We start from the raw sequence: 21,698 nt of genomic DNA, 5'->3' as shown, positions 1-21,698 counted from the left end.
GATTCTGTGAACACAATTATTTTTGAAAGAAATTTAAAAAGACTACATCACCACATCGGTTTTGCTCACTAATTTCCTTCTTTTTATATTTGATCCTATTTTCCTACCTCTTTCTGTTCGAGACAGCACTTTGCCCTCTCCCCTGTTCCTGAGCTGTCCTTGCGTTTTATCAGTGTTTAGCATTGGTTCTATTGCTTACAGGAGCCATTCCAACTGACAATGAAATCAGAAGAAACCTTTACATTGTCTTTAACACGTGCTGAAATAGATCTTTTCTGTTTTATTTACCGTGTTTACTTACTGCCTTCGTTTCAGGCTCTCCCATTCAGGCTTGGGAAACCATTCTCCTTCAGTGTTCATTCCATCTTTCTTCTTGTCCATTCTCCTTCAATATCTATTCCACCTTTCTTGTCCCACACAGAGGAAGTCAGCCAGCCAACATGAAAACCAAAGGTCTGAGGCTGACTTTCCCTCCTTAGGTTCCTTTCATGACTGCCAACAAAATGCTCAGCCTTGCCACCTTGTATCAGCAGAAAACAGCAACATAAGGGCTGAGCAACAAGCAGATACTGTAACTCCGGAAGTATTTACTGCTTCTGCCCTTCCAGGAGTAAGTGTAATGCTTGGTTAGAACATTTTGGCCTTCACAACAATACCTGAGCAGCTGAAATGCCTCTGAAACTTCATGATGGGTCTTAGCACTGCACTCAGCGCGATGAACGCAGCAAGTGTGTGCATGGGGGGGGAAAGAGGAACAATCCGAATTTAGGACAGACAGCCCATTCCTCCTCATCTAACTACAGGGATAGTCACTACATAGAGCCGAAGGCCAGCAAACAGAATAGACCAATCTACATGAGCTTTTTGCCTGTTAGGAATTGCTGGGTTTGCTAAGATGCTGAGCACTGCAGAAACAATAAAGTTGAGGAGCAAGATCTGCTGCTTTCCATTTACTATCCTGCACTCAGGTTTTCTGAAGTAGCCCTCAGAGCACTGCACAGCTATATCTTAATAAAGTACATCTGCAAATAGTTGATACAGGCTTTATGGAGCACCTCCTTCATGTGCTTTTCTCCCTGGGATTACAGGATGGCCTGTGCTTCTGTCTGCTGTTCTGAACATGCGGCTGAATTATTTTGGTTACTCTGGGAAAGGAGTGAGAGGCTTTGCAGATTGATTTCAATGAGGCCAGACTGGTATTTCACCACTCCTTGACCAAGAAGACACTATCTCTCATATTTTATTCTCAGCTTTCCAATCTGCTACGTACCACACAAATACAGCGTAAGGAGAGATTTGATCAGAGTAAAAGCTTTTAATTGAATATGTAAAGCACAGAGAAAACATATTTGCATCCTTTCACAACTGTAAATGTAACTAAGAACTGCTTCAGGCAGAACCTCTCAATTGCAACAAAAGCTGAAAAAAGCAACGCAATTCCTGTTTCAAAACACCCAACCAAGGCTCCTCGGGATTTTGAAGAACAGATCTGACAATACACTTCTTTCCTTGGGATGCTCTGTTCCATCATAAAGATCTCATTATCCCGACATTGTACAAGATCACTGGCAAACATCAGGGCTGGTTCAAAAAGTCCCTTTTCTTTTCCTATTTCCTAATGCTTCTCTTAAGCTAAGAACTCCCACAGAACTCATCTGGAGCAGCATTAGATAACGATCTCTACTAATAATTTATCACATCCTGCCCTTACGTTGATCAGTTCAGCTGTCCTGAACACCGTGAGCACCTCCAGCACCAAGCAATTAAAGAAGTGGTTACACCACCTCACTTCAAACTGCCTTACTGCCAAATCCCATCCCTTAACAGTCCCTTGATTTCACTTCCATGAGACACCCCCAGCCAAAAGCACTACACTGCCTGGAATTATCATATTACTGAGCAGAATCCCTGCACTCAACAACAGTGTAATTGATCTTCACAAACTGCCTTCCTTATTTCACTTTCCCCTTGTTTTATCACTTACTGGCCCATTTCTGTCTGCCTCTTGCTCCTCTGTTCACACTCGGTTCTTTCTTTCCCTAAAATGCTGCCCACCTGGTGTATTCTCTCCTGAAAATAGGGTGCATGACTACACACAAACTAATGAATCAAATCAAACTTTCTTCAGTTATGGGTTCCTGTTCAACCAAATTATCTCACATCTCGTTTTGTTTTGGAGTCAAAACAAAATACAAACACAACGTAAGGATCAAATCCATGGGACACAGCTGGCAATCAGGATGGAAAACTCTATTTTACCATCCATGTGGCAAAACCAACCTGTAATTTTTGCAGCCTTTTCCTCTTGATTCACTCGGTTTTCTTCATCTTCCTCATTGTCTTCCTCAAAATCATCCAGATTTCCAATATCGGCTTGCTTCATACTCATCAAACTAGCCAGGCTTTGCATGTCTTCATCCCTAAATAACAAATTTTGGACCAAGCATCAAAATGTAGGCTGTTAATACCACATCTGATACTACCGCGTTATTAAAAACCCTTCTAATATTTCTATGCCATCTTTTCTTCAGGGAAGTCTCTGATCACAGATCTTGAATACAGCATAAGAACAAAATGAAAACACGTGCATCCATTTCTGAAGGAAAGGCTTTCTGTTAACAAAATTCTAAAGGCTGAAAATAGTCCTGCCTTGCATTAAGAGTTTATTTAACAACTGATTGATCAAATCTTAGAGCAATCCAGAAATGACAGTGAACTCCTAGCCGATCTCTTTAGGTTAAAGTGAAAATGTTACAGCCAGAATTTCTTTGGGACAATCTTTTGAACTCTGCGGTCAAAGCAATCAGCACACCAGAACCTGCAGTTACATGGGACAACTAAGTGCTTCTATAGCATCTATTAGGAGTAATATAAGAAACTGCCAAAAACTTGCAAAGATCTTTCCATTCATGCAAAATCCTCAAGGTTTCATTTTCCTGTTTGGATATCTAATGGGTTAAATAAACTCTTTAAGGACGGGGACAAAGTGTCACATCAGTATAGTCACCTGTCCTACAGAGCTGATAGGCAGGCGTTCATGCACTGAAAACAAACAGCTTGGAGCGGTCAGTTCTCAGACCTTGTGTGCCACTTGCTCGTGTAAAGTTTAGGAACAAAAAGGTCTCCAAAGCACTATTTCTTCCTTTTTAACTGCCCTGTATGTTTTCAGACTTTATAACCTTCTCTCTGTGTTTTAGAAATGTGGTTTGTGGCAACACGCAGCAATAGGTTGTCATGTTTCCTTTAAAAAACACCTCAACAAAAGTGAATCTCACTTTATACAATGACAGCAGCCTGTAGGAGATATTCACCAGTCTGGGCATTTTCTTGTCTGCTCACATACCTGACTAGTCGGACATCCTCTATTTACACATACTAGAAAACAATGCTTCCACAAACAGCAGCTTAGTTTTTTTTTCAGGTTCCTGGTTCAGGGCAATATTCAAGTCCTGCTGTCAACTTATACTCCACCTGACTTACAGTCCCACACACCGAAACAAATCAATATCAATTTTAAATGGGTCAGCTTTTACAAATTACAGCCCCCAAAAGCAGTAAGAGCCTTGGACCTTTGCTTGCCCATTCATAGGTGCTAGTTATTGCCCAAAGTTAAGAGGTCAGGCAATTCTTCCTTCCCATTTCTAGCTGCAATACCATGTTAAAACACAGCTCCATACTTCAAAATATACATCTGTATTTTACATATCAACCTATATTCACCATATGCAAATAAAATTCATATGATAGTTCCAAATGTCGCTCGCAAAGGGTTACTCAGTAAAAGGAAATAGTAATAATAAATGCATCTGTGACTTCCAAAGCACACAGACGATAGAATTTTAATGTCAAAATATGTGCTGTAACGTAATGATTTCAAAGTCTGTTTACACAGCAATTTGAGGGCAATACAGTGCAATATATTGCAGCAGGCAACATCTACAAGTGCACTCAAAATAATGATGAGACCATTACCCTTTCTGGGGGGAAAAAGAAACACATAAAGCCCACTAGAACAGCAGTTTTCCAATCTACCTCTTTTTGTTCTGCCTTTCTCACATTCCTATCGTCTCCACTAGACAGACAGGAAGAGAAAAATGGAATGGGTGACAAACAACCCATCCTCCAGCCACATGAAGTAGCCAACATTTGACATCTTGAGTCTGACTGGAATTGCAGGAGATGTTGTAGGACCTGGAAAAATATTCTGTATGCCTTGTGCTCCATAGGCTGTTGAAATATGGAACAGAACCAGATGGGTGAGTGGGGGAGTGGTGATCAGTGCTCCCATTAACTGTTTTCTCAGGATGTTCTTGTGATCAACCCAAAATCTTACTTCTGACTCCACCCCCTCTTTCTTTTTTAATTCTTTCTGACACAGAAATACCCTCACAGTCTGTTAAGGGCACTGTTGGATGAGTACACACATGCATGCAAACATCTACTCCTGCTGCTTTCAAACCTGCAGATATTAAGATATTGTTACTTAAACAGCCTGTAATGGTAAATGAAAAGCTACCTGTCATTGAAAAGCATAAGTCTATAATCACAGCAAGAAATGACTGCGACTCAGACTAAGAAACTTAGTATGGCAGGAATGATAGGTATGCTACAGGATGCTCTCAAATTCTGTCATTCTATACAGACGAAGCCCTCTATGGAAAGAGCTCTCTGAAAAGCGACATGAAACAGGATATCTGTTGTGTGGGTTTTTTTATGAAGAAAAAAACAACAAACTTACGTGGCTTTCCCTTCCCTCAGAAAAATACAGGATAAAGAGAACTGCAACGTGGCAGATACCACTTTCTTGGACAAAGGCTTGAATTTTAACTTGACATCTGTCTGTGTAGGCATGGGGCTTGCATATTGCTTCATGTTGATGCTGCTGGTGGCAAGCGCTTTTCTGCGGCCAGAAGGAGATTCCTGAAAGCAAACAAAGAAACAGAACTGAAGTAAAAGATGTTACACGAAAACCTGTGTGGTCATAAAACAAAAATAAGTGGATTAAATCTGCACCATTCCTTTCTCAAGCATGCAAGCAGTAAGGACTGCGATGGTCCTTTTAAGAGACAAACTCATTTCTAAAACTAGGTCAGAGCCACTAATGGCGGCTCCTGGAGGACATGCTTAATGCAATGAAAAAAGGGCTTTCATTGCGATTAGTGATCTTCCATGAGGGATCCTAAGTCATTAAGGGCTTGAGCATCCCCAGCGGGTATCCATTTAAGAAAGTGGGAATACATTGCTGTTTCTCCTTTAGCAAACTGGAGTAGGTGTCTTCCTATGGAAGAGGAGGGTTTCAACTAAGTGCATCTTTCTATATCTAACAGTACTGGCCATTAAGATAATGTTTCAAACTGCTCTCTGTGCTCAGTGCTCAAATCTAATGGCTGAACATTTTCCAAAGCAATGGCGTTTCCTGCTTGTGCTGCACAAGCACTATCAGGAGTGGCAGGTTTCTGAAATTAAGGATGACAGTCGTTCCATGGATACTGATAAAAACTTTGCAAGGAAAGGAAATAAAAAGCTAGACAAGGAAAGATAAAAGCCTAAGCTGTATTTCAAGAAGTATTCCAAGATAAAGGTGCTGCTCACAGTTTAACAATTCAGACAAACTAATATAAAATGCATCCGAGAATCTCCTCTCGTTGCATCTCATGTTGGCATCGGCAGCAAAGGAACGATTATATGGAATAAAGCTCCAGGAACAAAAATAAGACAAAAGTGCCCCGCTGTTAACTCTTTTGCAAAGCGTTCCCACAATACGACGGCCTTTTATTGCAGCCGACAATTTGTGCCGAATAAAGAATACTAATTCAATCAAAACACTGAAGCATCCTTTTGCAAAGTACTTGACATTTCCGCCCAGTAGAATAAGTCAGAATGTAATATGACATCCCCAAAGAATACCTTGTTTAAAAAACTACCCTTATCTGTCAGATTATGCGCAGCAATATTATACAGAACTATTAGTGCATGTAGATACCTTATGAATGAATTTCAAAAATGCATCAAACACTTGAGAAGGATTTAGGCCCTCTCAGAAGAAATACTTAAGGATATGCAAATGCTCTGAGCTGAATCACACCGAGCAGCCTGGCTACCACAAACAATACCAGGGCTCTCCCTGGCCCCCACTGTCTGTCAGAGAGACAGATTAAGGTCCAAGGTTCTGACAAAGCATAAAATAGAAAGTATGATCGGGGACTTTCAATTATGACACAGATAAGAACAACAGTAAGCTGTCATTGCGCTGTACCTTTGGAATAACTAACATTACAACTCATTACACTGAACCAAATCTGTTTGGAAAGCAATGAGAGATGCGGCGTCCCTCATTGCTGTGTTCTCCAGGTAAATGCATGTAAGCAGCTTGCACCTTAAGAGCAACTCATTTCGTAACGCAAATGTCTCAGTTTCCACGCTATGGTATGAAAATGGTGCCCAAGGTAAATAGAAAGGAGGTTTGTTAACTTCTTCTAGGTCTTTTTTAAGCATCTTTAGAGAAGGCTGCCATAAACAATGTGGTATGCAAATATTTATGCAGTGGCCATGAGAAAAATCCCCTTGCCAATCATGATGCATGTGCTTTTCTGCCAAATGGAAGAAGAGCAACCAGAAGTGAGAGGATAACTTGAATTACACCCTCACCTGTAGCCAGACCAAAATAAAACATTCCAATGGTGGGCTATAGTGGCCTGGAAATGTTTATCACACATCGGGCTATATCCTCTGTTTTATCAGATGGTGAGAGCTTGCAGCTTGCAAACAACACACAGTTACCTATCACCTGTTTTATGGTATTAGAGTTGTTCTTAGTGAGACGATGGTTAGCGATGTTACTCAAATATGAGGAAACTGTTCGCTAGCTCTTTCGTTCCCAATTATGCAATTAGGTTTTCCCTTAGCAAATGTGTATTTTCTTTCTTTTTAAAGAAGCAGCACGTCTGCTTCACACCGTCTTAACTGATCAAACAACTGAGGTGTCCACTGTTTTTGTCAAGGGGGTATTACTAAAAAGCCGATGCACGCAAGCAGAAACAGAGAGGGAATGAGAGCGACTGAGGATGGAGTAAGATTCTGCCAGGGAAAATGGCAATCAGCAGCTTTTTGTGAGCCCTGCTTGGATGAGCTGGTAGCAAGGGGGGAGATAAGCACAGGCAGCGGTGTGTCAGTACTGGAGGGAGAAGCCAGCCATGGGCAGGAGGATCCTCCTGGCACTGAATATCCGGAGGTGCCGTGAAGGGTAAGACATACTTGGCAATCAAGTCCAATCTTCCCGAGAAAGGAATTCGTTTCATAATCTCCTTGTGGGCCAAAGAAAGAAGTTGATTTTTCAGGTTCCAACTGCCTTGAAGAGTCTAAATTTGTCACTTTGTTGTAACAGAAAAACAGAAGAGCCTCCGACCTTTCAAGCTCTATTTTCCTTAGCACACGTTTAACCGCAGAGAAATCTTCTTGTAGAAGAATAATTCAATCAGAAGAGAAAAAGCAATCCAAGAGAAATGCCTATGAGTAGGGTATGCAGGAAGAGCTTCGGCAGCTGGCTGGGATGAGCTATTTGAAACAGAACCCGTTTGGTAAGATACTAAATACATAACATCAATTCAATAATAAAAGTCAGACCTGGTGTTAGTTCTGTCTCACGTGAGCACACGGGGTTTTGTAGAAGGTAAAGCAGGAATCACAATGCAAATTTTTCTTAATTGCTTAACTTCACTCATTTTAATTGTACGTCCTATGTTTAAAATACATAAGCCCCAGCCATACCACCAGGTACTTTACGTACATGTGACTGCTGGGGTTGCCACATCACGTTTTGTGAAAGGGAGCAAAACAAAAATGAACGCGGCTAATGAAGACTTCCTACTAACCTGAAGTACTGGGCTCCAGAATCCAAGCAAAGAAATACAGAGCTAAGCAGTGTCACAAAATCAATAGGACTCCCACATTCATTCTTAGTAAAGTACACTGCCAGTAGCAAACTGAGGTAGTTCACAGTTTCTAAGTATTACTCTGTATGCACTCAGAGCCTTTATAACCTCTGTCATCTGGATACCAGCAGAGCTGGAGCCCACTGGTGCCATTCCTCTGAGGCTGTTTTGAACCATCTTCTGGCAGTCAGCCCCGTCCAGGCCAGTAGATCCACAGCACACACACACATACACACAAATCAACGTTTTAATAGCTACAGTCAGGTTTCCAAGGAGCGGCCCCAATGCTTTTCCTTCCACAGCACTTCAAGCCACCTCCACACATAGCTCAAACTGCTGACAAAGGAACTGAGACTAGATAAGCTGTCTTCCTGTTAGAAAACAAAGGACTGTTTGGATGGAGGATGGTGGTCAACAGTACCAGGCTCCTCCAAAGGAAGCAAGTCAGAAGATGAACACTGCCACAGAAGCTTGAGCTTGGGCTGTTCACAGAACCATAGAATCATTAAGGTAGGAAAAGACCACTAAGATCATTATGTCCAACCATCAGCACACACTGCCCACGACCCTCAGTGCCAAATCCCCACAATTCTTCAACACCTCCTTCCTGATTGTTCAGATACTAAATGGTAACTGCCTCTCCAGCAGGAAAGCATTAAGTGGTGCATAAACACTTCACGGGCATTATCCAAAAAAGACCCATATGGGAAAGATAACAAGTTTCCCAATTGGATATTGTCATCTTGCCAGGAGAAATACCAAGTTTTAACTATATCCCAGCATACAACAAGGTACAGAGTAACGTTTTACAAAAGAGAATAGCAAAAAACCTGCACTGTGCTATGCAGGTTCTTAGTAGGAGCATTCTACAGTGCATCTGGGCACAAAACAATTAGGCAAAGCAGCTACAAAAAGGAGTTTGGGGGACTTCGCTTTCCTTTGGCTTCCTAATTAAACGTTGTACATCTGCAAGGAGAGCTGTCCCCTGGCACAGCACCAGCTGCCCCTGAAGCCCCGTGATGCCGCAGGGCAGGAAAGCAGAGAGTTGTGCCTCTCCAGCAGCCGGGTGCCAGCAGTGCTGCAAGAGCCATCTTGCTTCGATGGAAAGATCGCTGCTTCACCGACAGAGCAAAATGGATCACTACAGAATTTAATTTGTGAGAGTATACATCAATTAAATGCTAAAATAGACAAGCTACAGGGAGCTCTCTCAACTGGAGAGAGTAAATTAGAAACTATGTCAGTTAAAATAATTCAGACAGTTGGATGGGAGATTTGGAGGACCAAATGCAGGCAGCACGATCCGTACTGATAACTTGTTTAAAAGCAAATAATGGTTCAAGGTATCTAGAACATTATTAAGAATTTTGATGCATTCGAAGGGAGAAATAAATGTTTAAAAAATTCTGCACGTAGCAGAAAATCTGAGCCCTAGACATCAGGGCAAAGAGGGGAATTACAAACATAAGCACTGAAATAGCTATACCTGGGTAAGCGCGTGCAAATGCACGTTTACATGTATGTGCATATATGTAGCATAAGACACAGATGTATAGTACATATAAAGTAGCGCATATAGGAAGTTGAATTAAGTATTGGTAGCACAACACACTATTTCTCACCACTGGTTGAAGCGATACTTCCAGTAAGCACAGAGAAAGCACAACCTACTGCTACCAGTCAATTCTGAGGCCCTGCTTCTAGAGCAGCCCAATGGCATTTCACCTGGGAGACTGGGGGATGTAAACAAGGTGACGCAGGCAGACACACCATTCGTATTCAAACTGCTCTACCTTCGTGGCCCCCCGAAATCTCTGAAGATAAGCATCAGACAGGAAGCTTAAAAAGTGAAATAGTAACCGAGAACTACCAAACCCTGAAATAATCAGCCTTGCAATGGATGTGAGAATGCTTGACGTGCCCATCCTTTCTTCTTCAGACTGTTTCATCAAATGGACACACTTCCTGAATGCTCTTCTACATGAGACAAAACTCATGCTGAGAAACACTCTCCTCAGTACTTGTAGAATCATAGAAATCTCCGGTTGGAAAAGATCTTAAAGACCATTGAGTCCAACCACAGCCTAACCATACTGCCCTAACTAACAACCCTCTGCTAAATCATGTCCCTGAGCACTACATCCAGTTTTTAAACACATCCAGGGATGGTGACTCAACCACCTTCCTGGGGAGCCCATTCCAGTGTTCAGCTACCCTTTCTGTAAAGAAGTGTTTCCTAACATCCAACCTAAACTTACCTCAGAGCAACTTGAGGCCATTTCCCCTCATCCTGACACCTGTCACCAGTGAGAAGAGACTTGCCCCGCTCTTGCTGTAAGCACCCTTCAGATAGTGGAAGAGAGCAGTAAGGTCTTCCCTCAGCCTCCTTTTCCCCAGACTAAACAGCCCCAGTTCCTTCAGTCTCTCCTCATAGGCCATATTCTCCAAGCCCTTCACAAGCCTTGCTGCCCTTCTCTGGACCTGCTCCAGTACCTCAATGTCTTTTCCGTACTGAGATGCCGAAAACTGAACACAGTACTCGAGGTGAGGCCTCACCAATGCCGAGTACAGGGGCAGGATGACTTCCCTAGTCCTGCTCACCACACCATTCCTGACACAAGCCAGGATGCCATTGCCCTTCTTGGCCACCTGTGCACACTGCTGGCTCATATTCAGCCGACTGTCCATCAGCACACCAAGGTCCCTTTCCATCAGGCAGCTTTCCAGCCACTCCTCCCCAAGCCTGTAGGGTTGCCTGGGGTTGTTGTGACCAAAATGCAGGACCCGACGCTTGGCCCTATTGAAACTCATGCTGCTAACCTTGGCCCATCGATCCAGTCTATCCAGGTCCCTCTGTAGTGCCTTTCTCCCCTCAGGCAGATCAACACGCCCTCCCAACTTGGTATCATCTGCAAACTTACTGAGGGTGCACTTGATCCTCTCATCAGAATCATTAATAAAGATGTTAAATAGAAGCAGCCACAGTACCGAGCCCTGGGGGACACTGCTTGTGACCAGCCACCGACTGGATTTAACTCCACTGGCCACAATTCATTGGATCCAGACAGTGCTTCACCCAGTGGAGCGTGTGCCCGTCCAAACTGTGGGCAGCCAGCTTCTCCACAAGGATGCTGTGGGGGACAGTGTCAAAGGCCTTACTGAAGTCCAGGTAGACCACTGACAACTGATAGCCTCACCATCATCCACTAAGCAGGTCACCTTTTCGTAGAAAGAAATCAGGTTTGTCAAACAGGATCTTCCATTCATAAACCCAAGCTGACTGGGCCTTGGACCCTCTCAACCATGGTCCTAAAGAGGTTAAAGTCTGCCCTCTGGAAATCCAAGGTGGTAGTTCTGCTGACTCCCGTTATAGCAACCTTCATCTTTCAGTTTTCTTTCTCCAGAGAGAGATGCTGTGCAAATTTCTCTTTCCCATTAATGACAGGTTCAATAAGCTGCCGAGCCACATCCATTCTTATGTTCTACACGGGCACTCTGTAAAGTACCAGAACATGCCTTTGTTTGCATATGCAGCAATACCGCTCATGTTGTACTGCTCAGGACCCTGAATACTTGACTCACCCCCACTGCTTGGCCACAATGAAATCACATCTTTTCTTGCAGTACCTGGATCCTGGCGTGCCAAGCTTACTAAGCTCACTAAGCAACATACTAATATTGCCTGTTGTTCTGCTCCCCTTTCAGAGCTCTCTCCTGCCTTGGGGCAGGGACACTGTGTTCTTCGCCAGGTAGGCGACCATCTCCCCTGAGCCTGCTAAGAAGCATTGCACAGCTATGTGCAAGCCCACCTGCAGTACTTCATAAATCACTTTAAAGTAAGAGCTATTGAGATAAAATCATTTTTAGACATTGCAGAACTGCAAACATAAGTCCTCCTGCAGCCCTCGCAGAGAACTTTAGTTTTGCCAGTGACGCAGGACACAAGATCACAGAGGGCTGGTTGATGTTGGTGGAGAAACCTGTCATTACAGACCAACTGTTCAAATCCACAAACCTTTGCTCCCAGAGGAGCAGATTTAAAGCAGTCTATGCTTGGGCTACTGTTGGTACAAGGCAGGGGAGGCTGGCTGCCGTAGAAGGCACTACATGTAGGGCTGGGATGGATCCTTCACAGTGTGCTGTCTGCCTCTGGGTGACTCACACATCCTGCTGCAGCAGGGACACCCCAGAGCACTGCTCCCACGGGGCTTGGGTTATTTCTCCATTTTTGAAGGGTTCAAGGATAAGAGGATTCTCTTTCTGTAGAGTTAGCTTCAGAACAAAGTAAAACTAAAAATAATTTGCCTACCGTTAAAAAGCGGGGGAATCAGTAGATGATAAAGTTGGTTCCCAAATCTCTAAATTATGGGTATCCAACCTTTTGGCTTGCCTGGACCCACTGTGTGAAGCAGAATTGTCTGAGGTAGCACATATGTAGGTTGCTCCAAAAGTAATGCTTCCTACAACAGATACAGTGAGCACAAGAACTCTGCTTGAAAGAGAAAACTCACAGTTATAAAACACCATTCTTCAATACAGTCACCACCATTAGCTGTGCATCTTCACCAGCAATGAACAAGAGCCTGCATGCTGTGCTCACCAAAACCACCAGCAGAGGTGACCCCAAGAAAGAGAGCACGAAAGTCAGAAAACCAGTGGGAAATGCGACCTTGCTTCTATGAAACTAACCCATAAGCCGGGTTTGAAGGCACTGGCTGTACTTCTTGGTGAGGCCGGGGGGCTGCAGAGCAGGCTGGGCAGGGCTGCACGTGGTCTGCACGTTGGAGGTTGGAGGTGCTTGCACTAAATGAAACTGGTCACCTTCCAGCGTCTGGCACTTCACACCTCTACTCTGCATGGCACGAAGTTTCCATTTTATGACTCACTCTATTGCTCATCTGCTCTGTGCAGAGGAGGTATACCATGAAGTGTGTCACTGAACCTTTGGTTATATAAGAGATTTGATCCAGTCATTGTCCCCAGACAGAAGACATTCTTCAGCTGAAAGCTGATAAATCAGGAACATCTTTTAAAATGGGGAAACTAGTTACCTACTTGTTAGTTTCAGATGTGAAAAACCCTTCAGCTGCTTATTTGTTCTTTTTAATTTCCATTTTAGGATCTAAATTCCCTTTCCATCTTTTAAGAGAAGAGTTTTGACATAGAAAAGGTGGGTTTGAATTAATATGCCCAGCTCAGTGGCGAATGCTCAATGCAAGTTCAATGCAGCATTAAGAGGAGTGGACGCAAGGCCCAGAGATCAGGCCATGCCTACCTGTGAGCCTCTTTCTGAGGAAACAAATGCAGTGTGGGAAGGCACACATGGTACAGACCCCAGAATTAACTCCAGATTATTTAAACGGACTCATAACCGTAACCGCATTGTTTAACTCCTTTGTAGTCTCCAACAAGGAAGCAAGTTTGAGGTAACGCTCATTAAAGAAGAGGAGGTCAAAAGATTAACTGTTCCGGCGCCTTCACCTTTACTGAAAATACTGTATGTTAAGATGGTATATAAGGTTGTCTGGACTTACTGAGCACAGGCAAAACCTGTTGGAGCGGGTTTTGTAAAACAGCAGTGTCACCAACTAGTTACTGCCATCTGAGCTACCTTCCACAGAATGAATGCATAACATTAAACGACAAAATCTGTCATGCTTATGACGCAGAAGAGCTTTTAGCAGTGTCAGGTACAGATACACATGGCTCATGTTGCATTGCTTCTGTACTCGGAGGTCCCATCTTAACTTGAAAAGCAGAGACTGAAGGGATGTGAGGCCTGTGTGCTGAGACATGATGCGCTCCCAGAGCCCTTGGGTCTGCTTATTGACCGTATCAGTACTATCTCACATTTAGCCTAAAATGTCACTACAAAAAAAAAGAATCAAACTGTGTGGAAATGACCAGAGAGGTGCTCACTGCTCACTCCTCCTATCCTTTCCCCAGCTCCCACGCTTTAGAGCATTGTATCTGTAACTCTTACAGCTCCGGGGCCATGATACAAATCACTCCGGAACCACTGGATCTCAAACCAAGTACCTTCACGCAGCGCTTGGTACAGCTCTCTTACTCGTACCACTTGATCCCCATCTCGTTTATCCCAATCTGCAGCTTTCTACCAGGGACAAGAATTTCAAGATAACTTTAAAATGCAAATATACTGCAGGCTGTTATCTAAGAGCAGCGCGGTTTGCAAGTCATGGTTCTGATCAGTGCGCAGCGCTCCCCCCTACAGAGCAACTCAAGAAATAAACATCAAACCAATGTGTCTAGCCAACGCCACGCTGCCAAACTGATCTGAGCCTGACGTATACGGGAAGAAGCAGGAGGAAAGGGTAGGTATGTAACTAGGGTAAAAGGGAGGCAGCCGAAAACTAAGATTTGTGTGAAGCTACAGGAGGAACATGCTCACGCACGTAAGACATCTCGGCTGTCACACCCTACGCACACACAACAGTCAGAACGGCGTACGGTGCAGGTGTAGTTATTTACTGTATAGATACGCACGTTACAAACAAAGCAATCTATGTTTTGGCAGCAAGAAGAAACACAGCGTATTCCAAAGCACAGCTCTTCAGATAAACACACACCAAGCATTCAAGAAGCCCGTCCATCCCTCCAAATTTGTTTAAATCGGGCAAACGGCGAAATGGATTTTTTTCTAACTTTGCACTTAAAGGAAAATTCACCTCCAGGCTGACAGGCAGAACAAAAATTCAGTCCAATGGGTGATTTTTTTTTAAGCTGCAATAGCCTGAAAACAGGGGCTTGTAATGAAGCTGCCCTTTCAACCATAACCACACTGCCACTAGAGCAACACAATCATATTCCCTGTGCAAAGAAGCAATGCATTTAACATTTTCTTCACTGTGTATTATCTATTAGCCGAGTTTGTCACAGAGATATGTGGCACTTCCCTGCAATACTTATGAATATATGGCAATGCATACAGGAACCCATCCATGTCCGCCTCAGCGCAGGTTTGTCTTATTATATTTCGGCAAACAACTTAAAATACCCTCCCTTCCCTTATCTTGGCTGTCTGCTAAACGCTGTTACTATCAAGAAATATAAGAAGTCCCAGGCAAACATCTCAGATCTCCCCACTGCTATTCACTATTACTAATGCACATTACATGTTCAATTCTCCCTTGCTGCTCCTATGAAAAAAGCTCTTGACAAAAACAGATTTCATTTTCTTCTGTGTATGCACAAATTAGTTATGGATGATTAACAAAGCATTCATTCTTTTATTTGCTTTGGCTGAGACTTGATCTGTGTTACATTCATGTGAAGGAAGCACTTCATTTTGTGTTGATTAAATATGAAACACTGTACTGTTGATAAAAAGTTGTGTTCGGGTCTGCATATTGTACTGACAAAAGATGCGTGTTCTTGGGCTAACATTTTCTTAAACAAGTTTTTCCAGATTTTTAATTGCAAGAAACTTGGTACACGGTTGGTTTTTTTTTTCTCCTTTCCTTCTCACCAAGTACCAGGCAGAAAGTGCTTTGTGTCCTAAGGCAATCTGCCTCAGTCTTAACAAGCAGCAATACTTATTGCATATTTAACATAAGAAAAGGGAATTTCAAGTTCTGCCTCCTCACAGTTCGGTTTCTTTAAGCGCTGCCATGTAAGACACATAACTCGCATTATAAAATTCATCCCCAAACGACTGTGAAACCAGGAATGACAAAGGGTGACTGCTAAGGTGCTCGATTCCTCACCTATTACATAAAAATCATAAGGAAAATAAAGAAGTACTGGAACAGACTTAAGGAAACTTGGAGCGAGTCGCAGCTGATGGTGCCTTGATCCAGCGCTACAGACCCCAGCTATCACAGGATAACAGTGCACAAATGCCAATCTATAAGGGCAATAAACCTTTCATGTCCATTAAACAGACTCAAGAAGGGTGCACTTGGGTTCAGCAAGGTATTTAAGCAAATGCCTAACTTCAAGCATATGATTTACTCGTAATTAAATCAAGTTAAGGAAAGCCTTGCGATTAAGCACCTTGTTAAATCTAGGAACAAATTATTAGCCCTTATAAAACGGGAGATTCTATCTTGGGGTTTAGGGCAGATGAAAACAAACACACATGCGTGCACAGAGCATTATGCATACTTTTGCAAGAGGGGATTTATTTTTAGTTTGCTCATCCAGCAATAAGCGCATCACTTATGCAGGCTGGAACGAGGTCTGGCCACTGTGACTTCTAAGCCACAAATCTCATCTGGGCAGTGCAGTCCCATTCTTTCCTAAACTTCCAAGAATGATGGCATTGCACCTCCGCTAATATCTTGGTGTCACAAAAATAAGTTCATTAGGGGTCTTAAACATCAACAACAAAAAATGAACTTGTGATTTTCAACTTATTACCAGGCAGAGTTCCATATAACATGATGCAAGAAAGAGCCCAAAGCAAAGGGTTCAGGAGGGACAGCCAGTGCTCCACACAGAAGAACAGACCCCTTGGGGTGCTCTGACACCCCACAGTGTTGGCTGAGAGGACAGCAAGAAAAGACCCCCCTGGAAGTTGGTCTTGCTCCAAGCTGCTGACCACCCGGAGCTGGCTGGGCCTGGTCCCCACCACCCCAGGGGCCTGGCTGCTGGCTGGCCACCATTCTGATGCACACAGGGCCCGCCTGCAGGAACACCCCTCAGGGAAGTGCCAGCAAATGCAGCCGGGCCTGGCTGCGCTGTGCTGCGAGGTGTCCCTGCAGACTGGCCGTGGCTGAGCTGAAACAGGATCCTCAGTAACACTTTTTTGTTGCTTCGAATCATGTGAGAACACACAATGGGACAACACGACAAACGCTCACATGCACTTTCTTGCCTCTATTTCCACTCTCTGGACTGAGGCCAGAGACACCTAAGTAGTGCACTCTGTTCTCTTCCACTCCCTCTCAGAAATTATGGACTCGTTCTCCTTTGCAGCCAATTTCCTCCTCCTTTTCCGCCTGGGCCCGAGCTTAAACCAGCACTGAACAATGTCTCCCTGTTCCTCCCTGGGGCCCATTCTCCACAGATCCCTACCCAGCTCCCTGAGCCCTCCCAAACCTTTACAGCTTTGTGTTTACAGACCCAGCAAGAAAACTTGATCCCTCTGCTCTGATTCTTGGAAAATTCCATTCTCAGTTTGCACATGAACTTGGCTACCGATTTCCTTCACTTTCAGATACCCCAAGGGGCTCCGCTGCAGAGGCCACCAGCACCCAGTCAGCCCTGCTCACATGTACCCAGTAGGATCCAGCAGCACAGAGCTGACTCAAAATGCAGAACTATTTTGTGGCTCGCTTTCTTCACAATGTAAGCCCAGAACTTGGGCGCTGACAAGTCAAACAGTGAGTAGGTCACATATTATTCATCTCCCCACTTCTCTGTATCATCTACAAGTATTAGTCTAAGGCTTGCACAAATTATGATTCACAAAAGTAAGCGTTACAAAGCAAATATCAGTCTCAAGTAATTGGTTTCTGCATATTCCTTTAAAATATGTCCTTCCGTTGCAGCTACAGTCAGGGACATTCCTGGAGCACCGCATGTAAAAGAACTGCCAACATTTCTAAAGCTACGCCACAAATAAGTTCATGTGTTTGTAAAAGCTAGTGGTTTACTTGTTAGCACATGGTGTTGCCACCTAAAACTAGTACAAGAATGAAGCGATAAATACAGTCAGCCCACTGAAAACATTTTCTCCTCCACTCCCTGGCTGCCAATGAACGTAAGGCACTCAGAAGAACCCCAGTGTTCCTTAGCTTTGCATTTGATCCATTCTTTCTTTAAAATTTTCTACAATAAAAAGAAACTAAGAAGAAAAAAATATATATGTGAGCAGACTTAAGCTTGTAATAAGGACACCCTTAAAACCTTTACTAGACTCTGCATTAATCGGTTATCAGAAAGCAGTGCTTCAGTTCCAGGTAGCCAGCCGTAGTGCTCGTATAGCATTACAGAGCCCAGTGTTTTGGCTCCGTTTTGAGCAGGGAAAAAAAAAAATGAAACTAAGACCGGCATATTGTCCATGAGACCTACAGGACTTGGATTATTACCTCTAAGCTTATTAAGAGTAAAAGCTGTCACTCGGACCACCCCAGAACCCGGGAGGAAAACTAAGATTACTCAGCAGTAAGAGGCATAAAAAGGCGAAGAGCATTCTCACAACGGGCAAAGGCAGTGAAAGTGAACCACAGACCTGCTTCAGCTATCCGGAGCAGTAATTGGCTCACAAGAGCCACTACCACGTTAAGGCATTACCATTATCTAGCTCACATAACTGGAAATTCACGCTCTGTTCTTTAAATTGGCTTAACCAGCAGCATCTGCAGCACTTTAATTAATTACAGCAATTGGCGTACCTTAAAAGTAGATGCACAGATCTGAAACGATAATGCCCTGTGAGTAATAATTGCAAGCCAGTATTAAGCCAAATCTACCCTAAACAAAACCAAGTATATACACTGTTGTGCTTCAACCGCACAGAAAGCAAGCGGCAACAGAGCGCTTATTATGGTCTGTGCGGGACCCTCAGCAAACACTACAGCTTGGTGGGACACAGGCATTCAGTGAGCTTGTGAATGCCGAAGCTCACAGTGCATGCACCAAGTAGCCAAGCAGGGTAGGTATCAGCATGGCAAAACTCAGGCAGGCACTTCGCTTTCGTTTGAAACAAAATTGCAATTAGGAACCACAGCAGAGACTGACGGCTACAATCTAATCGTATAGGAAAAAAACAAAGCAGCAGCAGCCGGATAGCACCAGCAAGCTGCAAAGGAACTTTTACTGACAGCCAGTAGCTTAGCTTCAGTAACAAATGCACACAAACTGTGCAAGCATGTGATTTTTCATACCACCAGCTCCAAAACGTAGTAAAATTGCCTTCAAAAAACATGATATTGTTATTTACGAGCAGTAATCAGAAGTCTTTACACAGAAGAAAAGTGTTTGAAAGCCTGACAGCTAAATCCTTGCATCCATCCTGGACACAGTGCGAGGCTGTTCTTTAGCAGCTCTCTTCATACCACCCAGCCAGCATGCAGAACAAGGCTTATCAAGATTTGTTGTGACTTGCTTCTCTTCAATTTCTGGTTTAAAGTCAGCTTCTACGTTTAATTGCTGAGAAATGGGACACAAGAACCTGAAATCTCGCGCCTTTCTCACGTGTAATGGAAGTTTAAACAAACAAATGTCAATAATTCAATGCTCCTAAACTGATCAAATCTGATCCTCAAATTCATACATAATTCAGGAGTCCCAGCACCCGGCCCCAAGGCTGTGACTAAGCCAACTTCTCCCAGCGAACCTGAACCTGTTTATCGAAGCCGAGTGTTACCATTCAGAGCCACAGGAAAGAAGGGAACGTACATTTCCTCCTTCTAGAGAATAGATCAGAGTTCTAAAAACATTTTTCACCAGAAGACAGAAAACAGACAGATACAGGATCAGTGAGGGTCTATGGGGTTTTAAGCTGACAAAACTTTCCCCAGCCAACACAAGGAGATGCTGCAGCACAAAACCTGCCTTTGTGCCATCCCGGCCGCCAGCTGTGTGCTGCAAGTTCACTTGGGCTCAGCACAGCACCGACGGACAATGAGAGCCAGCAGCACCACGGAGCTGTGTGCAAGCCTCTACAGCTGTAACAGCCAGGCTGGGGCAGCAGCAACAGCCCGAAATAGCAGCCTGATGGAGCAACTCACACCACAGAGATGGGAAAGGAGGAAAAAACCTTTTGCAGAACTGTGCGGTTCGGGTGACCGTGCTGATATTCTGTGCATTTCAGCCGGTCAGACAGCAGTGTAACTCTTCGGTCTCTGCTTTTTAATATTAAACACGCTGTGTTAAGTGTCTATGTGTACATTTATGTGCATGTTCTATTGCTACATGCAATTTTAGAGCAGGACTACCTGCGCTCAGATTACACATGTTCTGCAGTGCACAGAAAACAACAGCACATGCAGGTAAGCAGCTGCACACCCAGCGCAATCACAATCATTTCCTGAGGATCCATTGATAAATATTAATCTAGAATCCACACAAATGAAGGCACCAGCCTCTGAGGAAAAAAGGCCACGGTGCAGGAGAAACACAAAATAATAACTCTTATCTTACACTGCTGCTTATTGCACACATCACTCATTCCCGATGGAAAGGGATCACAAGGGCACATCACAAGCCATTCCTTGCCTAAATACCATCACAAAATGCTACGCTATAAAGGTTGGGGGGATTAGCACAAAAGGTCCCGCTCCAAGACAAATGTCTCCTTCATAGCTGAGCTCACAGCAGCACGACGCTCGGTCAGCCCTGCGGCCCCAAGCGCCCGCGCTGCCCAAACTCGCCGTGCGCTTCCGCCGCCTCGGCCGTACCAGCAGCTCGGGAGGGGGGGATTTTCATTTCAAAGGCCGCCAGATCAGCCGACAGCTCCTCCTTCCAACCTGAGCGCATTCTGCCACTTCTACATCAGACTTAGGAATCTGCCAACTTGGCAGGGGCTGAACTCAGCGTCCTCCCTCCCCTCCCAGGCTCTCACCTTCCACAAGTAAAACACACAAAACGTGAGACTTCAATGAGAAACTTGGATTTACGTATTGATGATCTTCAAACGCTTTACACAGTTAATTTAATCACGTTCACGCGGACGTCGCTTTTAAAAACAAACGTGCAGAAAAGATTTTATTAGCAGGCATTAAAACTTTGGGTTTTGCTGTCCCTATAAAACTGCAACGGGATTTTTAAGCGACCCATCAATACTGGAGGGAGAGGAAGAAAAGATTCCGATTTCTAAGGATACTTTAGAATTTAAATATTCCTCTCCAACAATGACGCTGTTTCTCATGTCGCAGAAAGCCTGTGTGTCAGCAGCTATCTGGGCTCTCTTTATCTTTCCCCACTGCCATTTTCTCGAGGTCCCGGACCTTTTCCTTTCAGTAGCAGGCTGCAGTATGAAGCGCTAAGATCTCTAAAGGGGAAAGGGCCGGATTTCAGCATGGAATACTTCAATCTCACCAGGATGGTAATTTCTTTACTCCCCCTACTGGCATATTTTAAAAGCAAGGATGAAAAAAAAAAAAAAAAAAATCTGGGGTGTTGCAGCTCGTAAAATATAATGAGAAAATATTTTTTTGTAACCTCAAAATAATCGCTCACACAACTTGGCAGAACATGAATCCCAACGCTGGGGGATTTCTGAGCCACCAGCAAATTTCTGGTAGATCTTTTTGTTGTAGGAATTAACTGAGCACCTCAAAACCAACATTCCGGACCGCTCTGCTTTACAATTGCTATCAAGCAGTTCCATCATCTGTCATTGCTCAGCTCAAACCAGATCGCTCCCCAAAACACATTATGTGGCTAGTAAGACTCCAGGAGTGATCTGTGGAATATAACTCTACATGATTGCCACGCGTGTACAGAAATGAGCAAAAACATCCTGAGTTTAATGAGTTGCTCCTTAAATGTTGGACGGCGCTCCGTGAACCATTTTATATTAAAATTGGATAGTTCTAAACATCACACATACAAGAAGTATTGTTTGACACAGTGCCATTTTGATGATAAATTGCAATCTACGGCTCAAATAATTCTACCCAGGGATTAACATTTCAGAGGCTGAGCCAGAGATTATGTGTGTGGATCTTGAATTTCATCATCTCCCTTCGGCACAATAGCTTATTCTTCCTATTTTCATCTATTCTCTCATGAAGGGTCAGGAAAGCTTAGCCTTGCTGTTTCATTCATTTCATCTCTACATTAACCAGATACCTT

General features: G+C 43.7%; 1 protein-coding gene across 6 annotated transcripts in view; it reads right to left on the bottom strand.

Moving 5' to 3' along the window:
- Positions 1-21,698, bottom strand: part of EHBP1 (EH domain binding protein 1) — a 192,445-nt gene that overhangs the window by 115,874 nt on the left and 54,873 nt on the right. For all 6 annotated transcript variants that reach the window (XM_072331630.1, XM_072331631.1, XM_072331633.1 and 3 more), the window contains 2 exons: positions 4,739-4,920; positions 2,281-2,420 (listed from right to left, as the gene is read on the bottom strand). In XM_072331630.1, the coding sequence (XP_072187731.1) occupies positions 2,281-2,420; positions 4,739-4,920 (322 nt within the window). The remainder of the gene's footprint in view (positions 1-2,280; positions 2,421-4,738; positions 4,921-21,698) is intronic.

This window comes from Excalfactoria chinensis, chromosome 3 (genome assembly GCF_039878825.1).
Source record: "Excalfactoria chinensis isolate bCotChi1 chromosome 3, bCotChi1.hap2, whole genome shotgun sequence".
NCBI classification, from domain to species: domain Eukaryota; kingdom Metazoa; phylum Chordata; class Aves; order Galliformes; family Phasianidae; genus Excalfactoria; species Excalfactoria chinensis.
This window is presented reverse-complemented; position numbering and strand designations above follow the sequence as displayed.